Source organism: Marmota marmota, unplaced genomic scaffold (assembly GCF_001458135.2).
Source record: "Marmota marmota marmota unplaced genomic scaffold, marMar, whole genome shotgun sequence".
NCBI classification, from domain to species: domain Eukaryota; kingdom Metazoa; phylum Chordata; class Mammalia; order Rodentia; family Sciuridae; genus Marmota; species Marmota marmota.
In genome coordinates this window covers 28505165-28520672 of record NW_025999853.1, presented here as the reverse complement: position 1 = coordinate 28520672, position 15508 = coordinate 28505165, and the positions used below count along the sequence as shown (strand labels likewise).

Genomic DNA, 15508 nt, shown 5'->3' with positions numbered 1-15508 from the left:
GTTTAAAGCTGTGGGGTTTATAAGGAGGCAGCAGGAGTGGTCCCAGGTGGGTCAGTAAGGAACAGGTAGAATATCTCTCACACCTGAAGCCTAATCATGAGACCTGTGGTGAAAAAAATAGACTGCTACTGTTTGTGAGTGGCTACAGAGGAACAGAAGCAAGTGTACTTAGAGAACATGCAGGTTTCAATTAGAGAAAAAGGTGAAGGAAATAATCAGAGGTAAAGTTGAGGATTTAAGGAGTTCTGCTGATTGACTATTCAAAAATTTTGTTCACAAGTCAAGCTAGAAATATTTTCAAAATATATCTTCTTCCAGAACAGATATCTTCTTACAGAAAATTTAGCATTGACATTGAATAAATTGAATATGAAATACTGTCACTATTTTTATGTTGATAAAATCTGGTGTTTCTCTTAAATATGTCCAAAATAACATGGTATCCAACATATTTTTATGACAATAAAAGTAATTTTAAACACTGGATTATTTTCATGATTTTTTTATTGTTTTAGTTAAAGTAGTATCAATCTACAATTAAGCCAAATGTTTAAAATATATTCACTTTTAATATTATAATAACAAATGTTACTATATAGGTTAACACTTCGGTTATTGTCCTTGGCTCTATATGTAAAAATGAGAATGATTACATGCTTGACAAAAAATAATCCATAGGCATCTTCTGCTTTTTTGTAGGTCGTATTTTGGATAATAGCACAAAAGACCTTAAATTTTCATTCACTAACTTAACACCATATACACTGTATGATGTCTATGTTGCTGCTGAAACCAATGCAGGGGTTGGACCCAAGTCAAATCTTTCCATATTTACTCCTCCAGATGGTAAGAGTATCTCTTTTAGGGAGTTAATGAGATATTTTTGATAACTTATCAATTTTATTGAATTGGTAAAAATAAAGCAATTTGGCTTATATTTAATTAACATTATTTCCTTTTCATATTTATTTTTTAGTTGTAGTTGGAAACAATACCTTTATTTTATTTATTTATTTTTATGTGGTGCTGAGGATTGAACCCAGGGCCTTGCACATGCTAGGCAAGTGCTCTACCTCTGAGCCACAACTCCAGTCCCAGCGTTATTTCTTTTTTAAACTCTTACCTAATTTGCTCTGAATATATGTTCTCCAGAACATTAAACTTATAGCATACTTCATTATAAAAGTAGCCAAATATCAAACAAGATAAAGACATATATGCAGTTTTAGTCTGTTAGGAACTCACAATGAATTTGGGCAAAACCTGAAGAAGTCATAACTTAAAATGAACACATTTAATGTTGTTTAACCACATTGTTTATGGTGGAATTTTTTTTCACAAAAGTAGTTTTCATAGGAATTTCTATATTCTCAGTGCCTATAACAAACTGTTTATAATCAAAGGGAATTCTAAGCAAGTGAGGATTCTTAATGGGTCCCTAATACAGATTTACCAGCATTTACTAAAATTATCAAAATACTATTTCTAATCAAGAAATTTTCTCATTTATTTTTTAAGCATGATTACTTAGGTGAATTCTACTGTTTTAGAAAATGCTGATTATACTATTTCATAACATTTTCCCGGCTCACACTACACTTGCTAAATATCTTCATTTCTATTTAGAGATTATAATTATTGATAATAAAATCATTTTATAATAAATTCTTTTAAAAATCATTTTGACAATAAATTCTTTCCACATTTTATTGGTATGGGAGCTAATACACAATAACTGTTATGTTAAATATACACTTGTGGGGCTACACACACACACACACACACACACACACACTAAATTGGGCATGCATTCATCAGATAAATCATTCAAGTATCTGACCATTAGAGGGCACCAACCATTAGAAAATTTTGTACATCTTCCCCTTCAAAGAAACAAACCTTGGTAATATTTTGAGTTTGTAAAGAATGCAAAAAAAAAAAGTGTTTTTTTTCCCAAATGAAAATTTTAATGTCCAGGAATGCATACTCATAGGAAAATGCTCTCACTTTTTCATACTAAAATTTTACCAGTGTCTATCAGAAGAATCTTGTTTTTTTGTGGATTCCCATTAGACCTTAAGTTTTTGCCTTATCTCCATGTAAAAACTGCTCTTAAGAATTTCTCTGTAAGCTAGACATGTTTATGGATGGCTATTAAATACTGCAGACTCCTGGACTTTGGTTTTAATAGCACTTCCTCAACCAACTATTTGACCCATTAATTTCTATTCTTATATTATACAATTAAATACATCCTAAATTTTTGACTTGTTTCAGGTCCAGCTGATTTTGTTGCTTCTAAACTGAATCTGTTAATTTAAGATAATTGTTTATCATTATCATTCTTGGCCTAAACCGTTTGACAAAGACAGAGAACTAGATAATATATGATCACATGTAATGCTATGTGTTTGCTTTGGATATCACTTAAAAATTTATTTCCCTTTGTTTCCATATTTTTTATTCACAAAATAAGTAGAACTTTAAAGACATTGTTCAATGCTTCTCATATGGGCTATTTTTCATACCAAATCATCTTGAACAGATGACTCTATTTGCCCTGTAAAAACAGCAATTTGTCCTGAGTTTCATCCTGCTACCTTCCTGAGCTACTGGTTATGGAGACCATACTGTGGTGGATCTCAGGGGAGCCCTTTGATAACAGGTGGGCTCCACTAAGAGCAGGAAAGGCTTGGATCTTACCTCTTAATGCCCACCTTCCTCCATGAAGTTCTCTGGGGGGATTGTTCAGCCTCAGGCTTTGCTTCAATGGAATGCTCTGGCAAAACTATCAAGTGACTCTTAATGCATCTGACAATAATAATTAATCTTGGTCCCAATAATAAAAGTTTGAAATAAGGGAATCTTTAAACTATATGAGAGCAATCTAATAATTCATTAGAACTATCTACATCCAGTTAAAATTGGTATCTTAATTTTAGATTATTATTTTTCATTTATTTCTCCAACAACAAATGAAAAATTTATTTAAACCATTATTTTCCTTGTATTGTAATTAAGGTTACTCAAGTTAACTTATTTCCCATATTTAAAAGTACTCTCCAGTCTATTTAAAAAATAATTAGGACTAGTTTTCTTGTTTAAAATTAATACCTTTTCAAACAACTGGGATTCTGATAAAGCTCCAAGTATTCATAGACAAACATTGAATTGACCTTGTATAGTGAATAATGTGTGCTTTCATATTGCAGAGGGTTTATTGCTGAGGATGTTATGATCCATAGTCTACTTCATCAGAAACAAATCAACTTCCTTCTGGCCTCACACCTGTAATCCCAGTAACTCGGGAAGGAGGATACAAGTTCGAGGCCAGCCTTGGAAACTTAAGGAGGCCCTAAGCAACTTAGTGAGACTCTGTCTCAAAATAAAAAGCAAAAAGGGCTGGAGATATAGGTCAGTGGTAAAGTGTCCCTGGATTAAATCCCTAGAAGCCAAAAAACAAACCAAAAAACTTCCTGTTATAAAATTACCGTATCTTTTTTCTAAGAGTTTTATACATATATTATTTAATATATATTATATACTGATATGTACTGAGTAGATATCTACATAGGCAAGAAATAGAGATGATTTGGAGAAAAATCAATAACTTAATAATCTCCAGTGTTATAAAATGTCATAGAGTTGCAAATTCTAAAACTAGATAATGCTGATAAATGTAACACAGGCAACAACATTTTCTTATTTGTATGGAAGTTAAAAAATCATACACAAATTTATTGCTTCAGTATAGCCTAATAATTTCTCTGTCACTGGTGTCAAATATAAGTAGGGTCAGTATTTTTTAAAATCAAACACATTTTTGAAATGTGTATTTTCTCCCATAAACAAACTATGGGATTGAAGACTTTTGTCCTTGGTAATTGCAAAATAGTAGTAAAATCTTTGTTGGAGAAACACTGAGAACCTGTCAATTTTGTGATTTCCAATGCTTTTATTTTTAATACTTTTTTCCTGAAATGCTCTTCTAATAGGAGTTTAATTTGCTAGAAAATGAAAAAAGTTATATAGTGTATTTTATTTGCTAGAATATTATTTGTCCCTATTAAATTTCTTGCAATAGTTTTTCATTTGAGAACCTCAGACCATTTGGAATATGTTTGGCCAATCATATATTTATTCTGTTTTTCATTTACTAGTAAGATTTTGTGTTGACTTGGTAATGACTCTAAGGTATTCCCTGTGGGCAACACTTTCAGAACTGATGCTGCACCATGACTAATCGTCTTATGTGTTTGGTTTTCTTTAGTGAATTTTGTATCAATATTAAAGGAATTAGATATAATCCACGCTTCTCTGATTTCTCTGTAAGAATTTGTGGTATAACAGATCAAGTATCTTTCTGAAGACAAGATACAATGCTGTCTACTCCATTTCCTTTATCCTCTGAGCTTTTCCCCCCTCATAGGAAAATATAGAACCACTTAATCCTTACTTGAATTTTAATTTGAGGTACTAGTTATCATGGGACAATACTTGTTTTATTGAAAAATATAAAAGATAAACAATGTTTGCTACCATTTATAGGTCTGGCTTGCAAAACAAGACAAATATATATATATATATATATATATATATATATATTTTTTTTTCTGCTCTACTGAGTATATTTGATATCCTCCTACCACATTACTGTGTTACATCAGGAGGTTTGGACCATTTCACTTATTCTTCAATAGGTACAATTCAGTTGTCTGATTAATCTGATCAATGTAGTCATTAAACTGGCTTTTAGTTAAGATTTTTTGTCAGTTCAAATTAGGTGTGAAAATGCCCAATATCTTGTATGATATATGTTATGCAATGCTGGCTAAGATATTTTCTACATAGTAACCCCAAAATAATGTGTAAAAGAAAGGTGGAATGGGAGGTTTGCTATTTAAATAGCTGTATTATTTCCACAATTAATGGGAAAGTCTTTCTACCATTGAGAAAAGTACATGGGCAAAAATAGTGATAGGAATATAGGTACTAGGTATATTTTAATGAAATAAAATTTTTATAGGATGTAGCCTGTAATAGGATTTTGTCTGTCTTCATTCTCCTCTTCTCAGGTACCTACAGCAGTGTTTATGTGAAGAGCATTCATTCTTTTGAATGATGAGCTAGTGACTCTTGTCATGGGGTTCTAGTCCCAGGATGGATAGAGAAGTTTCCTGTATCCTTCCACAGAAAATTGTATTTTTCTGTGAGATTAAAACATCTGTGGGAGGAGATCATCTAAAGAGTTATCCTTCTATATTCAGAGACTGAAATGTTTTTAGAAAATCAAATTCAAAGAACTAGCAAATTGTAGGTGCACCCATTTTATGTTTGTCTGTTAGCAAATTGTAGGTGCACCCATTTTATGTTTGTCTCTCAGTTTTAAACATGGGTTTTGTCCATGCTGGGCACTGGAATCTTGACCACCAGAATGGTTAATCCATACACTTAGCCACAAACTATCCATGAAATATTTAGAAATATTTATATGGTTACAATATCTAGGAGGGTTCTTTTCTGGTTATTTAACAGAGACAAAGAAAAACCTCTTAATCTATCAGATGAGAATTCCATAGTTATAATTTACTACATGATTAATTTAAGCATAATTATATTCTCTAGTTGTAAGTGCTGTTTATGGGAGTTGTGGTATTATTTTTAATTTATTTCTACAGTCTTAAAGGGAATGGAGTCATTCTTCTGTTTCCTTTTTAAACAATGTCTCTTTCTTCTAACTAGAGTTTGCTATACCTATCCCATTGTCAAATAGCTTAGGAAGATAAATCATAAGGGATAATATTTTTATGGCATTTTTTTCTCTTTCTTGAACCTACATGTTGGAAATTCCCTTGAACCATTTATTCCTTTTAGTAGCCTTGTATGGTTAAAGGAAAGATAAAATTTTAGCCTCATTATTGATAAGGTAAGTCAGAATCAGAAGGCTATTTGTAATTATATAATGAGCTATAAACAGAGTAGTCAAAAGCCCAGGACATGTTTATCTTTGGTTCATTACTTTTGGGGCACTGGGAGGTTTCCCAAATGTCACTGTGGATGATTTTATAACTAGTTTGCTTTAAGCCTGTGGTGCATTGTCTTGAACCAATTGTTAATTTATCCCTATTTTTTTTTTACTACTACAAAGGATGAAGCCACTTGAAATTTGAGGCTCACATAACCAATTTGAAAATTCAGCAGAAAAAAATCAATCAGTTCTTCACAAATTTTCCTGCAATAAATTAAAAGATGTCTTAATTGAATTTATTGTATGATTTTTTTGAAGTATTCTGGATATTATTTTTTGATATATTATTATAATTTTTATGAAGCCTTCAAGGTTTCAATTGGGCATTAACATTCACAGATAGCTTCTCAGGGAAAATTATTATGAATTAATTTGTTATAACCAAATACTATGGCAGTTTGATTTTGGAAAATTATTTTATGTTATCTTACCCTTTATTTACATTTTGAGGAAATTGTGCAGATATTTAACTTCAAATGTCCATATATTTAGAGACTCTTATATTTGATTTTTAATAAATTAGTAAATTGTTTTAGTTAGTTTTCTTATAGAATTGATTACATATTTTAAATCATGAGCTAAGTAGTTAGGGAATATTTTTTATTTTAAAATGTATTTTTAAGGCCCACCCTTTTTTCTTTTAGTTCCAGGTGCAATATTTGATTTACAACTAGCAGATGTAGAAGCCACAGAAATTAGAATTACTTGGAGAAAACCACGACAACCAAATGGAATCATTAACCAATATCGAGTGAAAGTGTTGGTTTCAGAAACTGGGGTAGTTTTGGAAAATACCTTGCTTACAGGAAAAGACGAGGTATTGCACTTTCATTTCCACATTGTGAGCCCTTTCTTCTTAGTTCTGGCCATGAAAATTTAGAAGATTTGCCAGTCTTCCACATAGACAATTTGAAAAGCTTCCTAGTAGAAAGTGATGTAAATTGGGGCATGTTGATTATGTGGCTAGATCATATTTCATTTTAGGACATATATTATTAGTTAAATGCTATTATCCTTTTTCAGCATATGAAAAATGTTAATTGAGCAATTAGGCAGAACTAAAGGTACTTCTGTATTCTAATTTTATTATGTTAATTCAGTTAATGAATTGTTTGGTAACTCCTGTTATGACTTTAATACTCTTTCAGAGGATTGTAATTTGGAACAGTTGCCAATGAAAAGACACAGTGATTTTAGTAGCTGTTGTTGACAAAGGATTTTGTCCTGTTTGGTCTTGGGAAGCTAAATTTCTCAGAGCTGCCTTATTTTTAAAAAAAGCATTTTTGATTAAAGAAATCACAGAACTAAAAGAGATTTAGCCTTTCATAGATTTAAAATGAGAGGAACAGGATCTTTTGACAATATCTTTGCATTTATCCATCCTGGAAATCTCATTCCCCCCACCCTTTATTTGTGCTGGGAAGTGCAGGCAGCAGTGATTTGGCATCAGTATCTCTGTTTACCTCACTTAGCCAGCTGCTCACTTGGTGAAGACCCCTTCAGTCTCCAGGCTAGTCATGTTGAGGTACTGGCAGCTCCCTGGGGCACTCAAAAGAATAAACATACTTAGGACGAGTGCAGCCATCATTTGACCTTAAGTGATACCTAAAAGTTATTCAATAACTGGCTTCTATTGTTAGGGTTCAGGATTGCTGCTCCTGCTACCTGTGCTGTTACTTTTCCCCACACTTACTGATACTCTATTTCTAGTCCCACAGTTCTGACACTTGAAAGTTGACCTTACCATGTAGTTAGTGCCCTCTGGCCACCAGGACTTGTCAGTCCAAGTTGCTCACCATCTCCATCCCAGGATTAAATTTTAATCTTGTGTTGACTCCTTTCCTCTGTGTAAAGGATGTTGAGTTATGCTTCCTCTGATACTCTAGTTGAAAACTCAGGCAAAGGGCAAAAGCTTAAACCTTTATTCCTGCTGAGAAGGTCTTAAATTAGACAAAACCTTCTTTGGACCAGGTAACAGGTCTCCCACTTATGCTGATAACATCTATTGAATGGCCAGCCAGACCTGTTTTTCTCTTGAAGCTAAGTGATTATAGAAAGGCTTGTGATTCTGCCTCTATCTGGTATGCAATTCCTGTGATGTAGAGAGAACATATCCTTTGGAGCCTACAAATCTGGATTTAAATCCTGATGTGGATCTAGTCTCTTACTGTGTGGATAGCAAAAGAGTTGCTTGTAAGCCCAAGAGACAACTAGTTCTGCCATTACCAATGACTCAATCCTGGCATAGTTGCGAACTTCAGATTCCTGTTCTTTGAAGCAGAGGTTATAGGTTCCTGGAACAAAGGGTTAATGAAGGGGATTTAATGAGTTAATGTATGCAAAGAGCTTAGAACTGTATCTGGCACATAGTGGTATGCTAATTATTGTGACCTGTTTTGATTATGATTCTTGGTATTGGACCTTTCACTCTACTTGACATTCAATATTCCCTTATCTTCTCTCAGTAGAAGGAAACATTCTACTTTATGTTTGTGATAGTATCTTTTTTGTTAGATCAAACTCATTTTTGATACATATGCTTTCCCATGTGATTGGTGTTTGAGTTCACCTTTCAGGAGAGTAATGGGAGATGAAAGTAGCAGATGCTCTAAATCCAGATGGCCTGTGTCCTTAGCACATCACTATTTTCTTCTTATTACTTCCTCTGCTTTTCTGTGTTGTGATTTTGCAATACTTTGGCTTTAAACATTTAAAAATGAAGAAAATAAAAGAGCTAGTTCTTACTATTGTTTTCTGACTCTATGATACAGGTGTTCTGGGGGGCTCTGTTTTCAGCCACCTTATAACACTCATTTATATGGTTTCACAGTTTCAGTCACTGCTTCCTGTTTGTATGTGATTCCTTTGCCTGGCTTTGCACTCTGACCTTTCTCTCTGACATTATGAATTTCTACTTGTATCTGATGTGGGAAGGTTCTGGCACAGTTCATTATATCTAAACTAATTTCTCCCCATAAAACAAAACAACCCTCCTCCTTGGGATAATAGGATATGGGAATGGGAAGTGAGAAGAAGGTTGTGAATTACTGATGAAGCATGATACTGAAAATACAGAAGTCCTGGGACAACAATGGTGACTTGTGAGGCTTCCACAGGACACAAAAGAAAAAGGTCTATCCAGACAAGTATGTGAAGAACATGGTCTGAGGAGTGGCTGACTTAAAGCCTTGGTGTAGAGTTGCAGGCTTAGAATTCCCTCATCCCTTAGACTGTGTACTCCCTTGGTCTCTGACATAAAGGTTGTTTAAGGAACAGCAAACCAGCAGGAAGGGTCTATATAAGGTAATGGTTATGGGAGTGACGTTCTATCCCTATTATTCTATTGGTTACATGCAAGCCACAGGTCTCTTCTAACTCAAGGGGAGAGAGTATGCAAAAGCATCAGTAGCAGTTGGTGGGGATGACAGGACCCCCTGAGAGGCTACCACCATACTGTTCCAGTCCACTGCCTCATGTTTCACATACCCATGAAAATTATCCTTCTAGTCTTTAGAATACTATTTACAGGATAAAAATAACAAAATAAAAATTGAGAATGCCTCACTATCATAAAAAGAAGAAAGTCAATAAATGCTAACATAATGGAGTGTGTGAACATGCTGTTTAGTGATTGAATAAACACTAAGAAGTAGAAATGGGTAGAAGTGTTGCTTCTGAGGAGAAAGGCTTGAAATAGGAAAAATATGAACAGCATTGTTATTTTCATTACAAATTCTTCATCACTCCTTGGTTTTAGTTTTGTTAACCATGTGACTATATCCCAATGATGAACCTTTAAAAATATTAAAATATAATCCTCCTATGCTAGGCTTGATCTGGTCTCATAACCTTTATGGAATTTTTTTCCATTCACTCTTCATGCTTTATTTGTATCTTAATAAGTAGGGTGTATTTAAACAATTCAAAATATGTGTAAGATTTTACTTTTGATATTTAAATGGATATTTTAAAAATTATGTTAAAAAATGGAATCTCAGGGCTTGAAGACTTATTTCAACTTCTCAACTTATATATGAACCTAATCTATAGCATTCCTAAGGAATGGTTAGAAATCCAGCCTCTGTTAAAGTATTTGATCAACTCTGATGATTGGGTATTCATTACCATAAAACCAGCTCCTAGTCAATAAGCTTTAAAACATTCTTCTTTATGATCCCACAGCATCTGTTTATCAAGTGACAGTGAAGTTCTGTTAGGCCCAGAATGTACACAGGAGAACAAGAAACTGCCTTGTTATTCAGCTGCTTTGAGCTATTTGACCTATAATGTTTACCAGTTAGTTAGTCCTGACTCTGCTCTCTGGACCCACATCATAGATTACAGTGGTATGATCAGGAGACTTGGAACCACGGAAATGTGCTCCTGTGCTACCTCTGCTATCAACAGTTTTATGAACTTGAATACATGACTGTAAAGTGGAGTTAATACCTCTTTAGGATCTAATGAAGTGAGATCACAGGGACAAAGTGTTTAACATTCTAGTGGACACACAATATCTTGAAATGTTAGTCTTTTAAATAATAAAAATATTACATAACAATTTAACTTTTGTCTTTGATGGAACCATGGACATAGTTTCCCTAAGGCTTTATATCCTGTTTTTACAAGTTATGATTTCAGGTCCTTCTTATCATGGATTATTCTCCAATGTGTATTTCCTGGTTTGTCAATAAGTCTCTCACTCAAATGAAAACAATATTCTGTATGGCATTTAACTAGACTCAACTTGAGTGGGATTATTTTCTCCTTTGACCAAAATAGTCAAACATAAAAATTAATTTCCTTGGGTCTGAAGTCTGAAAACCCTTAAAGTCATCCCTCCAAGAAGCTATTTTTTAATTGAATTTCACACTTTGATTTCATCCTGTACTTGTTCTTCTATTAGAAGCCTAACATTTTTCCTCCAATAGACATTCTTTTGCTGCCTAAGTATTATAAACCTCTGGTATTAATGTCAGTACATCTTTTCATTGTACATACTCCTTGAGTATATCAAAGTTCGTCACTGGTGAACCTGGGAAGAAAGCCAGCTAAGTGCCCCACCAGTTGGTACAAAATGAGGCCGAGGACTGAACCTTACTTAGTAGGCCTTTGAGGTGTGTTTACTTTAGGGAGCCTTAAGGATTCCTTCACCACAACAATGTGTAGAATGGCACAGTATCCTTAAGGAAGTTTCCAGACATGTGCTAATTGTAAGCTTTCTTTTTATTACTTCTTAACGGTATCAATTATGTCTATTTTAAAATAGAAGTATTAAGAATAAGTCAAAAATTTCATTAATTCAATTCACTAGAACTCCAGTGAGTCTAAATTGATAGATATAATAGCTTTTTTAAAAAAAATAAAATTGCACTTGCTTTAACAAAGATTATTATATGTAAAATCAAATTGGTTTATTCAGGTGGATTAGGAATTTAACTCTGAAGACTTCTAATTCTTTCACATAAATTCCAAGGATTCCCGGGTAGCATATGCAAGGCCTTTCATGTTGATGAATTGTGACATTCTCTGACTCAAGGGTTTTCAACTGGGGGCAATTGTGCTCTCCAGGAGACATATGGTAATCTCTGAAGACATTTTCAATGTCACAAGTGGGAGGGTGTTTCTGGTAGTTATGGACCAGGGATATCGCTAAACATTTTATGCTGCACAGGATAGCTCCCCATGATGAAATTATCTAATACAGAATGTCAGTAGCACTGCACTGATGGATCCCAAACTTTTAAATGTTGCAATGAGCTTTGTTTAACTTCCAGTTCCCTGTTTTTTTCTTTTTTGTTTTTAGGGTTTTTTTTTTTTAATTGAGGATAGAACCCACTAAGCCACATTTTCATCCCTTTTTATTTTTTATTTTGAGTCATGGCCTCACTAAGTTGCTTAAGCCCTCTCTAAGTTGCTGAGGGTAGCTTTGTACTTGGAATCCTCCTGCCTCAGCCTCCTGAGTTGCTGGGATTACAGCTGTGTGCCCTTGTACTGGGCTACTTTCCCATCACTTAAAAAAAATCTGCTTCTTTGAAAGTCAAGCTATTGAAGTATAATTTACATACAGTAATATTTCCCCTTTTTAGTGTACTGTTCTGAGAAATTCAGTAGTCATGTATAGGTATGTGCTACTGTGCCCTGTCAGTTACTGCTTTTCCACCCATGTTTCCACCCCTTCTCATTACTCTTAAGTTTTCATTCTTTCCAATCATTTTTGCCCTTAAAATTTTTACTTCATTTTCTCTTTTGAAAAACCCAATATCCAATCTAATGTCTTTTTGAACAAGGCAAAGCCTGAGAGGTATTTACAACATGGCACACTTAATGATGATTGGTGATATTCTAGGTTGTTACAAAACCAATGTTTAAATTACTGTCTGAGATGTGGAGGATTTTTTCAATGAAAACTACAATTTGGGAGAAATTCAGAGTCAAAAGTACTCACGTTAACTCTTACATTAAAATGGAAGTTTGTCTACAGAACTACTTAGCTAATTGATGGAATGCTATGGTTTACCTCTCAATAATTTATCTGACATGAAGAAGAAAACATAGAGAGATTTAATGCAAAAAATCATAGTTCAAGGGGAAATTCTTTGTGTTACCTCAGTGTCTTGTTCATAGGGCCTTTGTACACACTGGATTCTCAAAGGGTGACTGATTGATGGTGGAAACAGCTGTGGGGCTCAGGCATAAACTATTGACTGGAATACCAGAGCATCTCTGAATTATGTGTTTGTGATTTGTGCCCTCTCTAATTCCCCTGTGGAGGCAGAGCTCAAGTGAGCTGTTGGAAGGTAGAAGATCTTCACCTTATCCTCTGTGAGGCTCCCCGTCCAGGGGGCTTTATCACAACCCTTTAGATCTCCTCTGTGTCCCCTGCTTTTCTGCAGAATCCTTTTGTGGTTAAGGTGCAAAATGATTTAGGTAATTTTATTTTATATATGTCATTTGAAGGATGGATATTGTTTTGAATTATGTCTCCATTCTTTAATTTATCAGAAAACAGTGTTTAAATAAGGTGCCTTGGCAGATTTTTGAATTAACTGAACTGCCCTAAAATTTCTTGCCTTCCTAAAAGTTTTTCCTGGATATCCACAATTGTCTTTTTAAACACTAAGTGCTTTGATGTTAATGATCAACCCTTTTTTGGCTCTAGGAATTAAGACAACTCAAAAACATATAAAGTAGTTAAAAGACAGGGGCCACTTAAAAAAAAACTCACATCCTATACTATGAAATACTTACAAATGTTGAAGCTTGAGCAGAGACTTGATAAAGAATAGAATAAATTCTTTGTGAAAGGGCTTCATAGGTGAGTTTTGAAGCAGAACTTGAAAAGGAATTGATTAAAGAGTGAATTTGCATCATTAAAAAAACAAAAACCATTTATTTTGGGAAATTTCAAGCAGGCCTAGAAGTGGAAGAAGAGTACAGTATGTCTCCATATATGCACATGGATTAAAAAGTTATCAGCATCCTCAGCTGGTTCCCATGACTGTTGGTAGTGCAGTTGTATTTTAAAATAAATTTCCAGACATCACATTATTTTTCTCCTATGTGGCTAAGCAAAAATACTCTTAAGAAATGAGCATTTTCATCCACTTAATAATACTATGACTACAACTAACAAATAAAAATATTGTCTTGGCATCATTTAATACCTAGAGCATATTAAAATTTCCCTGGTTATCACTAAAGCCTATCTAGAGAGAGATGTTCAAATTAGAATCCCAACAAAGGCCCTGCACTGCAGTGGGTATAAAGTCTCTTTAGGGAACATTTTCTTCTATTAATATTAAACCTGACTTCTGACATTGACATTCTATATAAATATCTGATATTTTTTGACCAAAATATCTTTTCCCATTCTGTTTCAATCAGTTATTTTGCTAGGGATGGATAGGGAGAAAGGCATCTTGTTATCCCAGCAAGACCTTCTCCTCGAGCCACAGTCTGCTCCTGATGCCTTCGCTACATTATCTGCCACTAGTGGACCTTGACATATATGAATTACATTATGGAATCTAGGAACAATGGCAGTTACTTATAATGTTTCATAGGTCCAGAACTGTGGATAGATTTGCCATGGCCCCTGTTTAAAAACTCTTACCATGCAGTTTTATTCTTTTCTGTAACTTTAGTTAGATAAATTATTGTCATTGACAATTACAAATAGGCATGCAAGCCTCTCGTACCTGTCATACAAACAAAGATTCTTAGATAGGAAAAACAAACACATTTTTAATAAGTCAGGATGCCTGGAACACCTCCCATTGTGGGATGAGAAGTTGAAAGGATTTCAGTCGTGAAACTTTTACATAAGGTTGTCTAATCTTGCCATACAGAAATAACTCAAGTCAGAAACAAATACCTGCTTCTTCTCAAAATACAGTGTGTTCTCGAGAAGTAGAGTGATCACAATGTGTTACGGTGGTGCAGAGTTTTAGTAGCTGGAGAATGAAATCTTATAACATAAAGAAGGCAATAGTTATGGAAATAATATTGTTTCAAAATATGTGTCTCCATAGCTACAAGTCATTAAGTATAACTGAATTTCTAGTCATTGTAAACATCTACTTTAATTACAGTATATAAATGATCCCATGTCTCCAGAAATGATGAATATTGTGGAGCCAATGATAGGATTTTATGAGGGCTCAGCAGAGATGTCTTCTGATCTGCACTCACTGGCTTCATTTGTGTATAACAATGATGTACATAATAACTTTCTTGTAAGGAGTAGAGCTGAAGACCAGCATTCACCCATAGGTAGGTAAAATTTTAATTCTGTATGAAATGCATTGAAACCACCAGTAATAGCTAGCAGAGATGTGAACCTTAGCTTAAAGTTCAACCATATTATTAATGATCCATGGGCTGGAGTCAAATTTTTTTCAACCGTCAGTTAACCTCATTCAGCAAATGGAAATGCCACACAGGCAGGAGCTGGCCCCACCTAACCCATTTGACCTTCTTCCTAGAGAAAGTAGCACCCTAGAGTCTTTGGCCAAGCTGCATAGACAATCAGTTATTACAGTTGCCAAAGCAGGTGTGATGGGAAGGGATTAACATATCTTCAAATCATTTACAGGCCTCACATTCTTTGCAGCTTTTGACTAATAGGTTTTCAAATGTCACTAAAGGTAAATAGGTCAGAAAGTTACAACTCTAGTGCATGGAGTGGTAAACAGGTGTAGGTGACCCCAATGATGTGGTGATGTCATTAGCGTATACACTTGCTCTTCAGGGTCAGTGGATCTTATTGTTTCTAAAAGGACAGTGTCATATGTGACAAATTAAAAATATTTGGTTATATGATACAGCTCTAGATAATCTCTTTGATTTTTATAAAATGTTAAGAAGAATATTTTATTTCATTGCCTTTTCACAGATTTGGCATTTTTCTCACTCAAAATTAAGTGTTATTCTATTTATGATAGAATTAGTTTAAAAATCACATTTTATTAGATACAT

At 34.1% G+C, this 15508-nt stretch overlaps 1 protein-coding gene across 1 annotated transcript in view; it reads left to right on the top strand.

The window, feature by feature from the left end:
• Ptprq (protein tyrosine phosphatase receptor type Q) overlaps window positions 1-15508 on the top strand; it is a 206246-nt gene that overhangs the window by 15495 nt on the left and 175243 nt on the right. Inside the window, exons 8-10 of the mRNA XM_048808230.1 lie at window positions 700-846; window positions 6673-6845; window positions 14623-14803. Coding sequence (XP_048664187.1) covers window positions 700-846; window positions 6673-6845; window positions 14623-14803 — 501 coding nt within the window. The remainder of the gene's footprint in view (window positions 1-699; window positions 847-6672; window positions 6846-14622; window positions 14804-15508) is intronic.